Below are 21,279 nucleotides of genomic sequence, written 5' to 3' on the forward strand. Positions count from 1 at the left end.
CCTGATAAGCATAACTAAAACCTCTCACAAAAGAAACTTCCCACATCTTTTAAGCCCATACAGGGATGTTCTCAGGTTACATACTTTTCCACAGCCACAATTATCTGTATTATTCCCCTAAACTGAACAGTGGCTTCTGCATTCATAATCATATCTAAATAAAGCCTTCACCAGCAGACAGGAATCCTAGGGCACAGCAAAGTTATCTGATCTTCACCTTCCCCCCTGCTCAGCTTCAGGCTATGAATACAACACCTTCTGAGATGCTCAGCCAGAGAGACACCTGGACCACACCTGGTCCTAAACTCAAACAGTTTTTGTGAGCTTCTTCCCTCCCCACCGTTTGCCTTACAATCGCTGTAGTAATTGTTTAGATCACATCCTTCATATTCCTGAGGGAAAGCATTAAATAGAAATGTTTCCATAGAAAGTTCAAACAAACAAAAAGCAGGACATGGATGATCAATTGACTAATTCCAGGGTTCATTGTTCTCCCTCACAGGTGATTCACACCCTCTCTTTGGGGTCCGAAGGGACAGCAGAAGCAATATTTACCGGCCACCTCCTGCTGCTGATGTGGAGAAAATGAAAATCAGCTGCATGAAGGAGCAGAAAGCATTTGCCCTCATCAGAGAAATCCTGGGTATTACCCATATGTAGATTATCTTGTTTTACTCAGTAATACTTATCAGTAATTTTACATCAGTGAAAATATTGTTCTCTTGGGTGACAAAGTTTTGGCATATCTTCAGCTTTCTGCCAGCCGTTGTGATGTAGAGACAGGCTGTTCCATGGCAGCTGGAGCTGCAGGGAGGTGGGAATGTTAGCTGGAGATAAAAATGTGGCTAAGGCTTCATTTTATGGTAAAGAAACACATCACAAACACCAGAGATTAAAGAAAAGCAGAAAGGATAAAAGGAGGAAGTCAACAGTTAAATGAAGGTGAAATCAAAGAGCAGATGGACGCCATCCTTCTAAAAGCAGATAATATCTATAGATAATGATTTATGCCCTTGTCTTATTTCCTCTAAAATCAATGGCCAAAAAAAAAAAAACCACTTCACTTGGAAGGAAGTTAGCCTTCTCATTTTATTTGGAACTGCCATGGCTACTTCTGTTCAGCCTTCCCACTTATCTTCTTGACTGCTACTCATATTCCAAGTCTGAAACACTTAAACTGCAGCACGTTGAAGCAGCTTGAGTGCATTCATTAGCGCTGGTCACTCAGAGCCTACAAAGCACCTCCTTGGCCTAATAGGTGCTGACAGCAGTAATCATTCATGCAATCTATTTTGAAAGGCATTGTTAATTCAGAGCTCACATGTGCTGTCTCTTCCTGGTTTTTTTTCCAGCCTACCTGGGGTTTTTATGGATGTTGTTACTGGTTGCCTATGGGCAGAGAGATCCCAATTCCTACTATTTAAACAAACACATTGAAGACAGCTTTACAGATGGATTCCAGGATGTCTACAGTTACCAGGATTTTTTCACGTGGGCAAACACTACTTTACTCAAAAATCTTTATGGATCATATAAAGGTGCAGAGTCATGTTGTTTCCCTTCCCTTCAGCTTGCCAGATCCTGAAACATTATTTTTAATACTTAACTCTAACTTGCATATTTGAGTGGAGAAAGGGACTGTGAGGCTAGCAAGGAATCTTATAATATGAACACCGGTGGATAACAAAACCTGACAGCTTGACCCCAAGTTAAACATCCCCTGATATTTTCCTTATATTTAATATAACCCAAAAGTCCTGCATTGCAATGCTTGATTTTCCACATTACTTACTCCAGATATTCAGATACAACCTCAGTTTTACACACCTTTCTTTCCATTAAAAAAATGGCAGACAGGTGGCACCATAAAGCTTTTCCTCAGGAGTGGTTTGCATCATGACTTGGGTCAATGTGAAGGCAAATTATACAGTATCAGCATGTTTCTATCTAGTCATACCTAGTAAAATATGACCCATTTTCCAGATCCCATTTAAGGGTAAATATTGAAATATATTAGCAGAGTTTCCCTTGGTCATGACAGACCACATGAACACTGCATAAAGCTACTCTTCTGTGGGACTCGAGGTGAGTCACTTTTCTTCCCCAGGCCTCACCTTCCTTCTGAATAAAATACAGATGGGGGTGACACAGAACTCTGTTATTGTGAATGTTTAAGAACTCAGTTCTAATCAATATGAGGGTTTCATTTTCATGACTATTTTACTCGCAGTGTTTCTGAAAAAATAATATATGGCAAAATATTAATGCATCAGTGAATCACAAATTAAATTAAGAAAAATTATTAATTTTGTCATATTGCCAGTGCTGCTCTTTTCCATCTCCTGTTTAGGATTCATTACAGATGGCAATTCCAAGCTGGTGGGTAGTGCTCGAATTCGCCAAGTAAGAGTGAAAGGAGACACCTGCCCTATTTCTCCCAGACTCCAGCACATAGTTGAGGAATGCCACACTCCATACTCCCTACAAACAGAAGATACATCAGTTTATGGGGAGCACTGGAATACCTCAGTCGTTGATAACTCCTCTGACTTGAGCTCAGCATGGCAGTATCAGAGTCAGTCCAAACTGAGAGAACACCCCAGCTGGGGTAAACTTGCTGCCTATGGTGGAGGGGGATATGTCATTCACCTGGGAACTGACCCTAAAAATGCCTCCAGGTACCACTTGTGTTCTGTGAATTAGCAGTGCATCCTCCATATGACACTGCCTCATTCCTGTATGAATTAGATCACTGGCTACACATTCTTTTGGCAGAATTCTCCAGTACCTTTTCAACAATGTCTGGCTTGACACCTTCACAAGAGCAGTCTTTGTTGAATTTACAGTCTACAATGCCAACGTGAACCTCTTCTGCATTATAAGCCTGATGTTTGAAAGCAATGCTTTAGGTGAGAGCCTTTCCTAAGTTACACATTTCTCAAGACAGCAAGCAATGCACCTACAGAAGGCAGATTTACACATCATCAGTGTTTTCCTAGTTCTTTCTTCAGGAAAGACAAGTGCATTAATAAATCTAATAATGAGAAAATCAGTGCAAAATTTCTAAACCATTCAGGAAAAATGCAGCATCACAGTAATATAGCCCATAAGGGAATATCTTATGTTTGCTTATGCTGTGCTTATCTGCTGATGAAGGACACAAGGTACTGAAACTTGATCTTGAGAATTTACACAATAGGAACAAGAAAAATTCTGTTTCCTAATCACTTCAGCTAATCAATACAATATTAAGCAAAAAAAAAATGCAAATAACAGTCTGTCTTTTTTTGTTCCAGATGACTTCTAATGTATAGCTATATAATCATGTAATGCATAATCTGGATACAACTAAGACAATATTGAAAGCAGATTCTAGTTTAAAGGCAATAGGAAAACATTTAATCTGAGCAGCAGCCTCCTTATGGTGTGTCCAAGTATTAGAAAAGGCCCAAACTGAGCTCATTTTGGGTTTAGAATAAGATCCAGCTTTTTAAAAAATTCTAAGTCCTTCTGCTGTCTTTCTGCATTTGCAGTCCAATTCAAACTCAGTCCTGCTGGGATTACTATTGTGCTATCACACAAGACTAAAGCAGACAAGTGCTACCACTCCAAAAGCCTTGACTCTCTGAAAATCCTGTTGGAGGAAAATTTCAAACCCTTATAGGGTTACTCACATATTGAAGTCTAAATCTTAGTTCAGTGGTTGGATTCAGCCTCATGCTGACCTGCAGACAAGTGCAGAAGTCTTACAGGTGAACTGAGCTGTTTGAATGAAAGCTCTGAGGTGACCCCTGTTTGTTTTTTAGGGGCCTTCTTCACCAGTGCGGAGCTGCAAAGTGTCCGGCTCTACCCCTACACCAACAGCCTCCACATCTTTGTGGTTGCAGCAGAAGTCATTTATTTCCTCTTTATTGTGTACTACATGATAGTACAGGTGAGGACAATGGAAAGTTTGCCTGAGAGCATTATCTTGTGCCTGCTGTTGATTTCACTTACAAAAGCTTTAGGACTGTACTTGACTTCAGCTGATGCTGCTACACCAATGGAAGATTGAATCAGGTACAGTGTCAGCATTAAATAATAGGAAGGCAACACTTTCTTTGGCTTGGATGCTGGTTTTGAGAAAGATAATGAGAAACTAGTGCAAGATGTAGTTTTATTAGTGCAGAGCAGTCTGCTTTATCGTGGAGGGCATTGCCCTGATCTTCAGAGATGCATTGTATGATATGGAGTCATGAGACTGAAACAGTAAAACTCCTCACAGGGAAAGCTGCTGAAGAGTCTGAGATGGAGATACTTCCACAGCAAGTGGAATCTCCTGGAGATGGCCATTATAGTGATTAGCTGGAGTGCTCTGTCAGTGTTTGTGAAACGGACGGTCCTTGGGACCCGGGACATCAGCTACTATCAGGAACACAAGGAGGAGTAAGTACTAATGCTACTTAGTGCATCCTTTGTTGTTGCTACTTACGCAGAAATAAATCTGTTTTTCCCCATCCCACAGAGCACCTTGTCTGTGCTAGATATTGCTATCCTAGATGGCTGTATATTCATGAAGACTGTAAGTGTGTCAGGGCTGAGATTTGTGTCAGCAACAGGATTTTCTTCTGATACTCCTCTAATAAAATCCAGCAGATTTGAGCACCACGTTGCCTTTTTTAGCTCTTACTTTCCCGTCTGCACCACCCTCCTGTGAACCAACAAGCCTTTGTGCTACAAGACACCCACCCAGAAAGCACATAATCTGCCTTGTTCTTTGTTGTAAAAAGCCATTGATTAGAGAACAATAATGGAATATTTAGTACAGAACGGAATATTATAACATCTTTTAAAAAATGGTCACACAGGAAAGAGATGAGAGAATCATGGGATAATGAGCAGAATTTGGGCTGAGCCTAGATCTCCTCTCCTTAAAAATCTTAGCCATGCATAACTGAACTTTTTGTGTGCACACAGTAGGAAGTGCAGGAAACACTGCAGGAAACACTCAAGCAGGAGCTCATTAGGTCTCAATGAAACCCCAGCACAGAGTGACTGGATTTTCCAGCATACTCATTTATGCACTTCAAAGGATTCTGTGTGCATGGAATATTATGTATTTTCTTTTCTTTTTTTCTTAACAGCTCCATAAGCTTCAGTGAAACAGCAAGAGCTGATGCAGTTCTTGGCTACCTGATTGCATTCTTGGTGCTTCTCTCCACTGTGAAACTGTGGCATCTGCTGAGGCTCAACCCTAAACTGAACATGATCACTTCGACACTAAGGAGGGCATGGGGTGATATCTCTGGATTCATCACTGTTATTGCAATTATGTTCCTTGCCTATTCCATTGCTGTGAGTACCATGGTGCTTTCTCTTGTCTGCAGTCTGCTTCCAGCTACTCCTGGGTTAAATGAACCATTCCTGAATGCTAAAAGCAACATAGCTTTGCCATATAAAATGGAATAAAGCTGTCTGTCTAAATCTTAGTTTAGCAGCTTGGAGCCCAAGTCTTCTGTATGAGTGAAAGAGAAGTTAAAACATCCACTTGTCTCTTCTTTGCAAACTGAAATTTAGTGAAAAATCAAAAACTGAGCTGAAAAATAAGGACCCTCTATGTGCAATAGATGTGACAAAGAACAAAGTACAGGAAAAAAGATTTTCTGGATACAGCTTAAATTGTGGAGCATTCAGAAAGTGCCATTTTCTGTTTGGCTAGTTTATAAGTGGGAAATAATTACCATTACCTTTTTTACACATCTAGTGGCAGCCTGAGCAGATATAAGACATTCTTGTATCCATGATAAAAGATCTTCAAGCTAAACACATTTTACATTTCATCTGATCATGACACACGACATGACTTCTGTCCTCTGCAGGCAAACCTGATATTTGGCTGGAAGCTCTACTCTTACAAAACTCTCTTTGATTCGGCAGAGACCATGGTCAGTCTTCAGCTGGGAATCTTCAACTATGAGGAGGTACCACATCTAGTTCTGAGAAGTTTACTGCTGGACAACTGGCATCTCAGCTACTAAATATGCTTTGACCCAGCAAATAAAAGGACTTTCAATTAGTGTTAAACATTAATCTAATTTTGCAAGCTCCACAGCTCCCTAAAGCAGCCACCTTTTCTGAGCAATAAAAAAACATCAAGTGAAAATTCTTTCATGTCCTATTTTGACCACGAGGAGGCTCATAATGAACCTTGCATTAAGAAACCTGCTCACACTTCAACTAGAGATGTTACTAATTTACTACAAGAAGTTTTGAGCAATTTCCTTAGAAATCCACAGATAGAAATGTGAGCAAAGCCCGGTGTTTGTTCTGAACACCCCCTCTATCTTCCCAAGAAAGGCAAGGCCTTCCACAAGGCAACTTCATGTTAATTTTTTTTGTTGATGTTGTTATTCTTTATATACCATGTTTTCAGTAAGATCTTTCAAATATTTCAACATCCTTTGAACATTTCTTTGTGGATAATTCTTGGACATCTCTGACTGTGAAGTCCTCCTTGGTGCATGTTTTTAGACCATGGATCCAGTAGAATATGGGTGGCTTTGAAGATCAGTAATTTGGCACACTTTCATATCTACATCCCTCCATGATAATCATTAAAATATAGTTTTATGTTGTGGTTTATATGAAAATTAAGTGTTTTGATTTTTCACAGCCCTTGGTTTTTAAGTGTCCCTGACAGTCTGACTGTGCTTCTTTGTAAAGCATACAGTAAAATAAATGAAATGCATACAGGGATTTAATCTATTTTCAAAGCTGAGGCATTAGGAAGTTTCAGCTGTTCTGTGGATAAACAGCTCTCCAGGCTTGTCAACTTTCATATGAAACTGTCATACCATTACAATCAAATGCAAATACTTAAAAATCCCCAAAGAGTGCCCATATTCACACACACATATACATAAATATTCTGTTGTCTTTGTACTATATCATATCAACAAAAGACAATACTAGAGTAGAAAATTAATATATGTGTATAATACATATGTCATAATTGAATAGACGCAGGATTTTCAAGGTGACAGACTTCTTATTGGGTCTTAACTGCTTGTATGTATGTAGATAGGTATGTATGCATGCTTTTTTTGATGTCTTACCTTATGCATTATACAGGTCTTGGACTACAATCCAATTTTAGGCTCCTTCTTGATTGGATCCTGCATCATTTTTATGACATTTGTGGTACTGAATCTGTTCATTTCAGTGATTCTGGTTGCTTTTAGTGAGGAGCAGAAGCATTACCAGGTTTGTTCATCTAAGCTCTCTTGCTTTTAGCATTTTTTGTTTAGTGCTTACTCAGGTATTCAACCATGGGTGAAAACCACGTAAATTCAGTACAGCTCTTAAGAAGGCAACATTTGCTCAGAAAGTATACTTCAGATTTTCCAGATTTACACTACCCATTCCTGTTCAGATGAGTCCCTGTTCAGCTATGATTTGTAGTGTTCTGTTCACATACTATATCCATCAAAAATCTCTTATACATGTGCTGGGCTATGTTGAAATCAGTGCCAAAACTGCTACTGAAGTGCATGAGGCTTTACAGCTCCTTTTAAATCTCTCACTGTGAGTGCCTGACCCATTCAAGCTACTGATAGTGTGGTGTGAAATCCATCTTAGCACTCCAGTAGTGCTCAGAATTTCCCAATGTTTTAAATAATGTCAAGGGAGATGAAAACAAAGGGTATGGCTGATAGGAGATAGGATATATATTTCGTTTTTCTCGTTTACTTCATCTAGTGTCTCACTGTGTATACCACAAGCTCTATGGGAGCTGGCAAGTGCACTCTGGCTCCTGTAGAGAGATTCCCCTGGGATTTGACAGCCAAAAATTCTGTAGTGTCCATACTCATCTGGGGCTTCTGTTTGGATAAAAATATTGGCACGATGTTTTGCTTGGCAGTCACTCATGCTCTGCTGAAAACTGGCTTATTTCACCTCAAGTAGAGATTTTGTCCTGCAACTTGCCCTGTCTTCAGCAGAAACTGAATCCACTTTGGGTGTGCATCTCTGAGTAACTTATTTGTTATTATTCCAGGCTTCAGAAGAAGAGGAGATTGTTGATCTAATGTTAATGAAAATCTTCAGTTTCTTTGGGATAAAATGCAAGAAGGAAGAGAAGCCGGTCACTGGCGAACAACTGGAACAACCTGTCAGCGAGTGAATGAAGACCACCCTGAAAAGTCACTTTGCTTGTGGGCAAAGTATTTAATTGTTTGCTGTCAGCTGCAGTGGTTAGAGTTAGGTTAGTTAGTGGTTAGGCTTAGGTTATTACAGCTGCTGATTAAAATGGGTTTACCCAAGGGAATGGCTGGAGCTGTGTTAGGGGAGGTTTGTGTTGGATATTAGGAAAATGTTTTTCACCCAGCGTGTGTTCGGGCACTGAACAGACTCCCCAGGGAATGGGCACTTGGACAATACTCTCAGGCACATGCGGGATTGTTGGGGTGTCTCTGCAGGGCCAGGAGCTGGTCTCCATCCTTGAGGGTCCTTTCCAACTCAGCCTATTCCGTCATTCTGGGAAAAACTCGTGTTCACCCCCAAAGAGCTGCCGGCGCATTGTTCTGGAGCAATAGCTAAGAACTAGCGGTAACCCTAAGGCGAAATGTCCCACGTGCACTTGCTGTACATTGGCGCCTGTTATTTGTTTAATAAACACCGAGCGGCTGTTGCACTGTTTGGCTCAACCCTCTGCGCCTCCGCCGAGGCGGCGCGCGGAACATGGCGGCTCCCTCAGGCGGCCGGGGCGCGGAGCGCAGCGCGGGGCGCGGAGCCCAGCCCGGGCCGCCCCTCAGCGCCCGCGGGTGCCCTGTGCCGCCGCCGGGGCGCGGAGCCCAGCCCGGGCCGCCCCTCAGCGCCCGCGGCTCCCCTGTGCCGCTGCCGGGGCGCGGAGCCCAGCCCGGGCCGCCCCTCAGCGCCCGAGGGTGCCCTGTGCCGCCGCCGGGGCGCGGAGCCCAGCCCGGGCCGCCCCTCAGCGCCCACGGCTCCCCTGTGCCGCCGCCGGGGCGCGGAGCCCAGCCCGGGCCGCCCCTCAGCGCCCGCGGGTGCCCTGTGCCGCCGCCGGGGTGCGGAGCCCAGCCCAGGGCGCGGAGCCCAGCCCGGGCCGCCCCTCAGCGCCCGCGGGTGCCCTGTGCCACTGCCGGGGCGCGGAGCGCAGCCCGGGCCGCCCCTCAGCGCCCGCGGTTCCCCTGTGCCGCCGCCGGGGCGCGGAGCCCAGCCCGGGCCGCCCCTCAGCGCCCGCGGCTCCCCGCTGCCGCCGCCGGCCCCGCCCCGCCGCCATCGCCGCCTCCCGCCGGCGCCGCCCGCGCCCGCCCCCGGCAAAGATGGCGTGGCGAGCGCTGCGGCGGGTCGGGCCGGTGCTGGCGCCGCGCTGCCCGCGCCTCCCGCTGCCGGCGCGGGGGCCCGCGGCCCGCAGGCTGGGCACCAGCTCGCTGCTGCTGTCCGGTGAGTGGCGGCCCGAGGGAGGGAGGTGCGCGGCGGGCGGGCCCGACAGCGGCCCGGTGCTGCGGGGAGCCGGCGGTGCCTCTGCCCGGGAAGGTGGGCTGCGGGGGGCTCGCTCCGGCCCGGCCTGCCGGGGCTGGGTGCGCGGAGCGGCCGGAGCGCGGGTCCCGCTGGCGGCCCCGGGCGGCAGCCGCCCTCTGTCCCTCTGTCCCTCTGTCCCTCTGTCCCTCTGTCCCTCTGTCCCTCTGTCCTCCGCTGCCTCCCGCCGTGCCGTGTCCCGGCGGGCCCTCGGAGATGCTGCAGCCGCCCGGAGCCCCCCGGTGTCGGCGGGGCCCGGAGAACACCGCAAGATGGCTGCACCCCCCAGAGCCCCTCACCTGCCCCCGGACGCTGCTGGCACTCTCACAGGAGCAGCTTCACCTCCCTTAGTTGGGCAGAAACTTTTAACCTTATCTCCACACCGCGGTTTTCAGCGGCTTAGTCCCCCTCTGGTCCCAGAAAGATGCTTCGCAGAGCGGGCCGAGCGGGGAGCACGCCCAGCTTGCCCGAAATAGCGGATCTCTTTTGGCGGAATTGCCGCTTGCAGTCAGCTCGGCGTTGGCTCCGCGGAGCAGCAGCGGCACAAGAAGGGCCCGGGTGGGTGCCCGGCGGAGGGACTGCCGGGGGCAGCCGCAGGGAGCCGGCCAGGCGTGCAGGGCCTTGGCCCGCTCTGGGCTGCACGGGTTTGGCACCAGGGCACGGCACGGGATGGACTCGGGCATCGCTGCTTGCTGTGAGTTTGGGGCAGGTAGTTCTGAAAGCGTCTGCTGCTGTCAAAGCTCTCTTCAAATGGAAGTTACCCACGAAAGTCTGAAAATCACAATCTGTGGTACTCTAGCAAACAGAAATGTTTAAAAAGTAGGGGAGGAGGAGAATATGTAAAAGTAATGACTGCCACTAGGAAAAGCTCATCCATTTCTTTCCAAACAGTCTCAAACCTTCCTGTTTAATTGTCTTCTGCTGCAAGTGAAAGAAATAATAATTCTTGTTCATTACTTGCAAACCAAGGCAAGATCTAAGCTTTTTTTTTCACTATTCTGGTCAATGTATCCATTGTTTTTCTATACACATTACTTGAAGGAATAACAAACAGTGCTTTTGTTTGAGGCAAAGAAGAAAAGTTTTGTATGCCTCTTTGTGGAGATGTGAGTTCACTCTTCAGGTATATATGAAATATTTAAATAGAGGCAGGTTACACTAAATGAAGGGCTGAGTTCAGAATGTGCTAGTTAAGCTGACACCAAAGTCCTGTTGAAATGAATGAAGCTAGAATAAATTCAGCTTCTCTTCTGTAAAAGAATGCAGAGAGAGATTTGGTATGCATTGACATTTCATATTCCTTTAGGTTGATTTATTTAATGAGCTGACCACATAAGCTCAAAGTTCAGATTTTGAGATTACTTATTAACTGTTTTTAATTTGACCTTTACTTTATTTGCAGTGGTCTTTGTTGCATGCTCAGACTTTTTCATTATTTTTTTTGTCCTTCAAGAAAGTCACGTGCTTTTCTAACTGTTCAGGACATTTCACTGCTGGTGTGAAAAATCTTCTGTTTTTTTATTAGCCTTGCTTTATAAAGAGGTTCTAGACAATGTTATTATCCTGAATAAAAATGTACTGGTTGGCTTCTTTGTGCTATGTGTAACATCACTAATGTTCAGCTCGGGTTTGAGATTTGTCAATTGTCATTCTCCGTTCTTACGGTTCATTACTCATTTCCAATAGAATTCCCATGGGTTTAACATCTTGACCTGGAATGATTTGAGACATTTAAGACTCTGCTCATTGGAGTGTGTTGTGAGATTTTTTTTTTTTTTTTTTTTGTAGTTATAAGTAGTGCTAGATGAAATTCTGTGGGTTTTGGACTGATAATCCATGGGAAAATACTTCATATTTACAGTTTACTCGTGTTTGTTTGTGTACTGCACTTGCAAGCCCACATGTTGATCTACTGGTCTTTATAAAACTTGGGCCCAATTCTAAGACAAACTGTTTTATCTGAGACTTGCTACTCTTGAACTTTTCAGACACAAGAGGATCACTGCAACTGAAGAAGCTTAAAGTATTGACTGTCTGGAAAGATTTTAGCAGGTCTACAGTGAGCTCTTCTGTTTTCCTTCACATACAACAATATATATTTCCTTCACATACAAAATATATAAGGATTTGCAGAAGTGTAGTTTGTCTGGTGTTTGCCATAAAGAGTCCAGCCCAGAGGATGAGCTTGAGAGGAGAATTTTGAACTCAAAAGGAAGGTGCAGCTCTACTGCTCTGGCACTAATCACTCAGGGAGCTGTTTCAGAGGTTACCTTTTCCAGCTTCTGCAACATCCCTTGCCTGACTGGATGGGTGCTTCAAGTGGAAAATGAAAATAAATAAGTTATTATTTTTTTAAAGTAGGAAGGTATCTACAAGGAAATTATATAGAAGTGAGAAAACAAACATGGTAGGCTGGGAAAATGTTAGCAATAAAAATGTTGCTCGTTTCAGCTACTTCTTTTGAAGTTTCTCCATATGACTTTATAAAAACAATTGCCTCTATTAAAGCTGTCTTGAATCTTCCAGATCTAAAATGTAAGGAGAATTGTAACCTTGCTGTGAAAAGACTTATCAAGGTTTTAACAGACTTATTTTAAAGTGATACAGAATAACTACTGTGCTCTTCTCACAGTAACAATATTAACAGAGAGCAAATTCTACTAAGCAGCAGTCGTCTATATGAGTTGCCTTATTAATTTTTTCCTGTATTTATTTGCCTTAATATTACATAGAACTGTGCCAGCTTTGCACTTTGAATGAGATGCTGCAATGCTGACGGTGTTTCTGGAGTCACTAACACTGGCCTTTCCAACCATAATAAAGTAGTTATCAGAAATAAACACTAAATATGTTTGAAAAGCCACCGTGCTATCATAAGAATGTATAACTATGAGTAAAACACACATCTAAGCTTTAGATTTGCACTTGTGTTTGATGTAGAGCTGCTCCTCTTGCTCCTGCACTTTATCAGTCTCCAGATGGTTGCCCAGGAACTGATAATACTCTGAGCAGGATACCCAGTGAGCCTCTCCCCTGTCACTGAGCACGTTTTGTGCTTCTGTAAATTGCATGTGCTGGTTAAAATATTTTCCAAGAAAAATTAACAGAGTCAGTGAAAAGCCCCGCAGTTTAAGCCTGCAAATGTGTTACTGTTTTTAAGTGAGCAACATGTCACTTCTTTCTGAAATGTCGAGTTTGTTTCCTTTTAGCCCGCAAATTCACAGACAAGCACGAATGGGTATCTGTGGAAAATGGCATTGGAACAGTAGGAATCAGCAATTTTGCACAGGTATTGATCCTCTCCCCTTGCCCAGGTCTGCAATATTTATTTATGTCTGCTGCTCTGTCCTTGCTCTTTGGACATTTACGGGGTTTTTATTGTTTTAATTGCATGTGCGACACACTGATTTTTTTCTGACCTGGGTCTGTCACATTATTTGTGATATTTGTGCCACCTCAGCATTCTGATAAGGTTTTAATGGCTTCACATTGAGCCTGTGGAGAGCTGAACTTGGTGAAAAACTTCAGTGTTCAGGTCTAAGCCTGAGCAGTTTGTGGCTGTGTGAAGAGGACATTGTGTATGTTTTTAGGTCAGTTTTCCTTTGAACACAAATATGGTGAAATCTCTCTGGCTGAAGAACAGTTGTGAACAGATATACAGCATGGCATATATTCCTTACTCTAGGACAAGAATTCTTGTGGATTTTTTGTTCTTGTGTAGGTACTTGATTTGGAATAGTCACAGGCACATTCTGGGATGTATGTGAAAGTTAAAAAAGAATAGGACAAGGTATCAAAAAATGGAATTAATGTTTCTCAGGACACGCAGCATTTCTTTTAATCTCAGGTTTCTGTCAGTAACTCCAATACTCTCTGGTCTTTTGTGAGATAGAGTACATGTGTCAGGGAAGAGTTGAGCCAATTCTTATGGTGCTAAGAGTCCTAATTAAGTCAGTAAGGACAAAGTGTGTGCTAACAGCTCTCTGTAGCTGATGCTAAGACAATCAGCAGATGTTATTTCTCATTCTGCCAGAAGAAATCTGCATATAAACTGAGCCTGAGGGTTATTAGCAGTGATAACACAATAATTTATTCATATAAAGTGTTTGCTAAGAAAAAGGGAAAAATATGCTGTCTGTGAAGAATGAGAACAATATTTAGAGACGGAGAATACTTCTATGCAGATTCTAGAGTTACTGTATCAGTTCTTTCCTATGTGTGGTTTTGGTAATGTATTCTCTGATGCTTTTCTTTTTCTTTTCAGGAAGCATTAGGAGATGTTGTTTACTGTAGTCTTCCAGAAGTTGGGACAAAATTGAGTAAACATGGTGAGTTTGAGTTCTGCTTGCTCTTGAAGTGATTATTCTGCTCATCCCGTTCTTCCTTTGCAAAGATAGATTTGCTGAAATTATGTTTATGGTTATTAATACCATTATAAAGCTTCTGGATGGAAAATAAATTTGGGTATTTCTACAAGAGACAGCTTTCATTTTACATTCTCACTGTGCATAGCAGCAGAAAATACTTGCTTTTAAAACTGTGAAGAAATTTATTCAAAAATAGAGTGTTTAAAATATTTTTTGTAATAATTTTGTCTACACTGTTTTTTTAAATATTTATGCTTTGATTTGGACTTGCAAGTATTTATAATTCTTCAGTTATGCACTTTGTGAGCTGCATGATGGGAAACTTCTAATTGGTATCAAGCTCTAATTTTTCTACAAATATAGAGACTCAGTAATTTTGGGGTATTGAATGTAATTACAGGGTTTTTGCTCATTAGTGATGTACAAATTATTATATTCCTCATCATTCAGTTATGTAACTTCCTGTTAAAGAAAGTGAACATTAACAGGTAGAAATGAAAAGCTTTTCCCTGTATTAATATGGAGAGCTGTCTTGGTAGTATATGAAGAAAAGATTGTTATTATCTTCAGACAATTTTTAAAAAAGGAGTGGAGGTTTATGAAGTGAAGCAGAAGGCCTTTCTTCTGCCATCCTTCCTGTGGATTAGATCCCTATCAAACTGTTTTGGCCAAATCTGTTACACTGAATGCAGACCATTAGCCAAAAGGTCTCTCTGTGCAGGATTTTAATTAACCAATTTGTAGTTTTGCTCTATTTGAAGGAATTTCATTTCCATTTAAGTTCTTCTCTTTTCTGCCCATTCTGGCCTCAGGCTAATTCCAAGCTTTCCCAGAACAAGTTGTTCTCAGATCCCTTGTGCTGGTGCCTATCTACTCTTGTGACAGCTCCCTGTTCCTTCAGCCTGTGTCTTGTTTGTTTGTGGCTGAGAGCTGCTCTGGACTAACGTTGCTCCAGGAACCATTTCCATAACTCCCCACAAAACAGGAAAAAGGGAAGAGCTGCTGGGTGCTTCCAGTGTGCTGCTTCTGAATACTAATGTGTGTTTCCCAGTGAGTGCAAATATAACACTTGGTAGTGTTTCTGAAGGAAAAATGGGATTGCTGAAATTGTGGCTTTATTGATTTTGTAACCAAATTACAAATAAAAAGGCTTAAATTGTAGTAAAAGGCATATTTAAGTCTCTTGCAGCAAGAGCTGGATGTTGTTCCTTCTAAATCAATATAATACGTGCTGTGGGGCTTTAGGCAAAGGATCAACCAAATGTAAAGAATTTCTGTCCCTTCTGTAGTAGCTAGCTAGCAAGCACAAATTCCCCAGAATTCAAGAGCAAAAACATCAAATTTAATAATGCTAATCCTTTTCATAAAGTGGGTGACTTCAATCCGTTTTCTTGCTCAAGATCAAGATACTTCTTCACTGGTTGGGTCATCACCAGAATGTCTGACTGAGCAAATGGAAGTGTTTTTTTGTTTTCCCCTTAGAAACATTCAATCATATTCTCTTTCAGATGAGTTTGGGGCTTTGGAAAGTGTGAAAGCTGCTAGTGAACTCTACTCCCCTCTCTCAGGAGAAGTGACTGAGATTAATGCTGCTCTTGCAGATAATCCAGGGCTTGTCAATAAATCCTGTTATCAAGATGGTAAGATGTCACTTATCTTTCAATAATGAATATTATGTGGATTCTTGCTGCTACAAATGGCTCTGCAATTCCTGTTCTTCCAGTTTAACAGTGTGGAGATTTAAATGGAATATACTGAATATAGTTCAAGCCCATTAAAATTTAACATAAAAGCATTATCACAGTGTCATCTTTGAACAGCTGTTTTAAAACATCTTATTTTCAGATATACTCTGTGGCTGAATTTAAATCTATGTGCCTTGACTGCATTTCTGGGTTTTGGATCTTGTAAGAGTTCATGATCTTAAGAGGTCAGGCTCCTTTATTCTTTCAGCCAGAACTAAATTACACAACTGCTCTGACTCAAAAGGCTATTTCCTATCATGAGTTAGTTGGCTGTTCATTTTTTAAAACACTGAAATGTTGTTTTGCCTGTACAAAAACCTGGCTGATTCTCCAGTGATCCGAGGCTGGTTGTTCCTGCTGGGAGTGCTTTCCTAAGGCAGTAGCATGAATGAGTTGTTCTTGTAGGAGATTACCAATTCTTTTTAATTTCCTAACTACAGGTTGGCTTATCAAGATGACTGTGACAAACCCTGCTGAACTTGATGAACTGATGACCGAAGATGCCTATGAGAAATACATTAAATCCATTGAGGACTGAGCTGGAATAATGAAATAAATTCATATAAAATATCCCAGTGTAGTTTGTCATCAATTAAGGAAATACTGGATATCCAGTTTTGGCAACTTGAAAAATACCATTTAAGAGCACATATACAAGATTATAAACAATTACAGTGATAAATGTGTTTCACATCTATGTACCTGTGAGGGCTTTTTATTCTCTTGTCTGATTCATGTAACTGTAGATGTTATCTATAATATTTTGGGAAACAAAATTCACTTGCTAAAATATGTAGTTCCATAGATTCATTTGACATCAAATTTAGTAATGACAGCCTTAATATGGCAATTTTGTTGTAGGCACATGACTGTTCTCATAACCTGGACTACAGTTTTCTCTGAAATATTTTTCTACTGCTCCCAAACCATTGAAAAGCTGTGTCTTCTTAATCTACTCACATTCTTCTTTCTTAGGGTTGCAAAGATGATACCAAAAAAAGAGAAGCCATATCAACTACCCCCTGTGTGATTTTTCTTTAGAGAACTTATTAATCCTTTACTCTCCTTTTTTTTTTTTTTTTTCTTTTTTTAATCTGTGTAATCAAACAGCCCTGCCTGTGAGGCAGGAGAGATGGGGGCCCTGCCTTCCCCTTTCTGTGCTTTCCTGCAGTGATTGTTTATCAAGGTTCTACAGTGGATTATTTAGGCTGTATTTTTGTCTGGTAAACACTACCTAAGTCACAAGTAATTAAGGAATTAATTTTACATCTTTTTCCTGGCAATTGTGGTGATTTCAGCAGAGCAGGTACTTGTGGAAGTCATGTGATCAGCAGTAGTTTGACATATCATGTATCCATGTGTGTCTATTTAAGATAAGTAGCCAACTGCTCTAATGACATCTTGGGGCTGAACCCAAAACTTCCCCTTTGCAAAGCAGGGAACTAAAGCAGCTGATTCCATTAGACTTAATATTTAATGAATCCACAAATGTGAACTCAAAGTTGATGTGATAGCTAATGGTAAGGTGGAGTTGTACACACCTGCACTTTAGGAAAACACAATAGTGCAGCAGAGTTTTGGTCTAGAATGTTTCCCCACAATTTAAAAATGGTTATTAGCAGCTAAGCACAAAATGGGAACAAGCCCCAGCGATTTAGGTTGATCTAAGAGGAAGCAGGGGGAATGCTTAGTTCATGTAAGATGACTAAAGCAAAATTCATATTCCTTTGAAAGTTCCTTCTTTCTAAAGGGATGTGAATCACAGACCTTCTAAAGTGCATAAATACACTGCTGGTAAGAGAGAAACCTTTCTAAGGTATAAAAAGAGTGTTTCTTTTATGATCTGAATGGATGTCAAAGTAATTGCTTTGGTGGTTTTTGGGTTTAAATCTTAGGAGCAAACTTTTGCTGCAAAAGTCACACATCAAAGCCCTGCCAAGAGAGAATCCACTGTGTATTTAAGACGGTTTTATCTTCTCCACAGGCGTTAAGCTTCAAAATGAGTAAGAGGGAAGAGGGAGTTCGACTGTTCCACAGGAGTTCTGACTTGGCAGTGGTTGATAAACAAAAGGCTCTTTTAAACCTCGTGTAAATGTTTTAAAAGCTCTCAGTACTTATGCATTATTCACGGTTCCATGTAGTATTTATTGTGACAACATTCAGGGCTCAGAGAGCTGGGAGGTTGGTCCTGGACTCTGACACACTCCCTGCCTCAGTCTGAGTGTTTTACCCCCTGTGTACCTCGGATAGCAAAGAGAAAGTTTGTTTCAAATACAGTAAGTGCAGGCAAATTGAGGTAGGAATGCAGAAAAATGTTGCAGTTTGATACTGTTTCTTTCACTATCTTTTTCCCCACTTGGCTAGAGAGTAACAGGCCCTTCATTCTTTGCCGTGTAATACCTGACCCTTGTTGATTTCCCTGTAGAGGTTAGTCCAGAGCACTGTAACGCAGTTTTATACCATTTCCCTTAAAATGTTTGTATTCTTTTATTTTGATCAATAAAATAGTAATTCCTGTAATGGCCTAGGGAACCTGGGGAACAATAAAACCTGGCAAACCTGATCTCTTCTCAAACTGTGCCCATTTTAACTGTATTAGCAGTTTACATACATCAGTGTGGATAAATGACAACTCTCTGGGAAAAGTATCTGAAACAGAATTCAACCTCTCCTTTGTGGTGTACAGATGGAGGAGTGATGTTCTGTTGCTTAAAGAGGAGGATCAAGAACATCTCTATCTCAAATTCTTTTAAAATTTTATACCACTTTAAAGTGACTTATTCCACTTAAAATGGGAGCAACAGTACTTAGGTGCTTTTTTAAAAAAAATGTGTTTTATGCCAAGAGCTGTGGTGTTCTGCAGTTTAGGACAAATTATGTCTATTGGACCAAATATTTTATACCTTTTTATAATTTGCTCATCTACCTGAATTATGCTGCCAAAAGCATGTGTTCTTCCTTGTTTGATGTTTCATGCTACCCAAGCAGAGCTCCAAGCATCTCATGACTTCACTAAGTTCAGCAGCAGCAGGAGGCCTCAGGCACATCACCAAGCACTGGTTGAAGCCAGACTGCACTTGCAGGAATGCAGCACATGCTGATGAATCCACAGTCAATGTCTTTATCAACATAAAAAGATGGAGTGAATATGCATTACCTTTGGTCTATGACACAATTTTAAATGTTTTTGTATTAATCGTTGGGAAAAATGTTAAACTTGTTCACCAGTGTGTGCTCCTACAGAAAATTAATAAAGGAGGTGATTTCTTAGGAAAAAACCTACTTTTTCTGTGACCTCTTAAGTCTTGATCTTGAGCTTAAGAGCTTAACAATTACAGGATAATTTATATACATTATAGATTCAATAGAGAGATTTGGTTTACAGCAAGTTATAATCTCACAACCAATAATTACATCTCTGTATCTCCTGGGGGTTAATTTATACCATCACCTTTCTTTGTGCCAACACTTCCTTCACTGTTCCACAAGTACCAAACCTTTTATCTCCCCAATTATCTATCTGACTATTAGAAGCTAAACCTGGAACTAAGTTTTCCAATCTGTATTTTATTTTCCAAGATTTTTATCAACATCAGTCCCCAAAAACTTGAATACCTTACATTTTTCTGGTTTTCAGCCCATGGAGTGCTGCATCTCTCTGTGAGTCTTGGGCTTGCAATGTGTATAAATAGAAAACATGTAATTGTTACTTCTTACTGGAGAGAGAGGGGGAAAAAATCAATGTTTAAAACTAAAATACATCAAAATACTTGGCAGTGTTTTGATGAGCATAAAGGAAGGGCAATGTCAGCTTCACTGTCATTAAATTAGCAGTGAGGCAATCTGTTAAGCAGCTCTGACTAGACCTGCAGCAAATCTCAGTATCCAGTTCTTGCCTGAACCGGTGTCTGCAGACAAGGGATGTCCTGTGACTAAGGATCTTCTTTCCTTTTCCTTCAGACTGATAGGCTGGGAATCTGAAATCTCCCCGCAGAAATGGTTCCCATGGCTGAGTTTAATCTGCCAAACTGACACAGAAAGGACGCGCCCTCCATCTTCAGCCCAGCCGAGTGAATAAACAGAACCGCAGCAATCAATCAATCCCTGGGCACACGAGGCTTTTCTGCTGTGATCACACAGCAAAGAGGCAAAGAGAACTGCACCGCCCGCACTAACTATTCTGGGGTAGAGAAAGAAAACCTAAAAACATCGCAGAATTATCTCATAAACACAGGTCACCAGTGGGGGAAAAAAAAATGCTTCAGGTGGCAAAGTGGGTGCTCTGACTGCAATGACTGCAATTCAAACTAGGAATTATCGCACCAATTCACCGCACGGTGGCACTTGGAGCCTTGAAGCCGGGCAGGGAGCGCAGCGAGGCTGCGGGCTCCGCGCAGCTCCGGGACCTCGCACCGGCCCAGGGCAACTGCGAGAGCAGCAAAAAAATGGATGAAGACACCCTGCTCCATTGAAAGGTTTAAAACACACAAACACACCTCTCACAGCACTGCGTGTAACAAAGAAATTAACTTAAACCTCTTTTCACAGTACCCATCGTCATGTGGCTGAGCTGATGGAAACCAGCGCCCTTGGGGACGCTCTTTCCAGGGAACCTCGTGCCTGTGAGGCGATATTAAACCACTCTCGAGCAACGCCCAACCATTGTAAATTAACCACCAAGATGGGCTGCAGATGGCACAGACAAATTCTGAGACCAGTTTAGGGGTGTCCTTGATGTAATTTTCTCCACTGTCCCCACGCTGCTTGAGGCGGTCTAAGAACAGCCCTTGGAGGAGAATTGACTCTGTGGTATCCGGATTGCTTTGAGTTTGCCCCACAATACCGATGTCTCCCTCTCTTCCTGACAAAGCATAATTCAGTTACTTCAGATCTGATCTATTTTAATGCAGTACAAGTATCCTACATCCTTTGCTATTAGGCTGTTTTATTGGTCATTTGTTTATAGTGTTCAATTATTAACGCTGTTGAATGTATTTTGCTTAGAGAAGCATTTTAATGCAGGTACAGCACTTGTACCTTTCTCTGACTGTGAAAGTCAATCAAAGAGGATGAGTCTGCACTTCTCAGGACACAAGAGAACTTCTGCTTTCTGCCATCAGCTGCCTCCCTTCTTCACTGCATGGGTCTGCATCAAGAGAGAATGACAGAATTAAGTGTTCCTGGCAACTCCTGGCTGTCCTGAGAAGCCCTCACTTGTGCCACAACTGGTGAGGCAAAGCCAGTGATAAAACTGCTGTAATATCACTATGGAACAGCTCTTTTTTCCTGCAGTGTATCACCCTCATCCACAATTATTATTATTATAATTACTAGTAATACAACTGTCTGAATACTTATTTTAACTCTGTTATTAATAAGACTATCTACAACATGTAATTCTGATTACCCATCAGAAAAATTACCATAGTCATATACTGGACCATGGAAGAGTGGAAAAAAAAAATAGAAAAATTAATCCAAGAACACTGTAAAACTAATCTTCATTATAATCTTCACTCAGAACTGTAATCTCATTACTTCAGGACCATTCAAGTATAGCAGAGTTTTAAATTCAAAGCATATTCCTTACCAAAAAGAAATCTAAATTACACTCTGTGGTTCTAACTAATGCAATCTAATATTTGTGTAAT

The 21,279-nt window shown here is 41.9% G+C and overlaps 2 protein-coding genes across 2 annotated transcripts in view; both read left to right on the forward strand.

The window, feature by feature from the left end:
* Positions 1-8,335, forward strand: part of PKD1L3 (polycystin 1 like 3, transient receptor potential channel interacting) — a 35,554-nt gene extending 27,219 nt beyond the window's left edge. Inside the window, exons 34-43 of the mRNA XM_066327288.1 lie at positions 503-643; positions 1,353-1,538; positions 2,351-2,678; positions 2,776-2,909; positions 3,807-3,934; positions 4,265-4,425; positions 5,124-5,334; positions 5,859-5,960; positions 7,111-7,242; positions 8,036-8,335. Of these exons, the coding sequence (XP_066183385.1) occupies positions 503-643; positions 1,353-1,538; positions 2,351-2,678; positions 2,776-2,909; positions 3,807-3,934; positions 4,265-4,425; positions 5,124-5,334; positions 5,859-5,960; positions 7,111-7,242; positions 8,036-8,161 (1,649 nt within the window). The 3' untranslated portion in view covers positions 8,162-8,335. The remainder of the gene's footprint in view (positions 1-502; positions 644-1,352; positions 1,539-2,350; positions 2,679-2,775; positions 2,910-3,806; positions 3,935-4,264; positions 4,426-5,123; positions 5,335-5,858; positions 5,961-7,110; positions 7,243-8,035) is intronic.
* A 966-nt stretch (positions 8,336-9,301) lies between these two features.
* Positions 9,302-16,198, forward strand: GCSH (glycine cleavage system protein H). Its single transcript, XM_066327546.1, has 5 exons — positions 9,302-9,441; positions 12,726-12,805; positions 13,781-13,844; positions 15,392-15,523; positions 16,069-16,198. Exons 1-5 carry the CDS (start codon positions 9,321-9,323, stop codon positions 16,164-16,166), a joined length of 495 nt encoding a protein of 164 aa, XP_066183643.1. The 5' UTR covers positions 9,302-9,320; the 3' UTR covers positions 16,167-16,198.
* The last annotated feature ends 5,081 nt before the right edge of the window (positions 16,199-21,279 follow it).

The sequence above is a fragment of the Sylvia atricapilla genome, chromosome 12 (genome assembly GCF_009819655.1).
Source record: "Sylvia atricapilla isolate bSylAtr1 chromosome 12, bSylAtr1.pri, whole genome shotgun sequence".
Lineage (NCBI taxonomy): Eukaryota > Metazoa > Chordata > Aves > Passeriformes > Sylviidae > Sylvia > Sylvia atricapilla.

Excerpts from the sequence above, each read along its gene's own strand:
- GCSH (XM_066327546.1), top strand. The coding sequence starts at position 9,321 with ATGGCGTGGCGAGCGCTGCGGCGGGTCGGGCCGGTGCTGGCGCCGCGC. Across the intron at positions 12,806-13,780 it reads GAATCAGCAATTTTGCACAG|GAAGCATTAGGAGATGTTGT; the intron begins GTATTGATCCTC and ends TTTTCTTTTCAG. Across the intron at positions 13,845-15,391 it reads GACAAAATTGAGTAAACATG|ATGAGTTTGGGGCTTTGGAA; the intron begins GTGAGTTTGAGT and ends ATTCTCTTTCAG.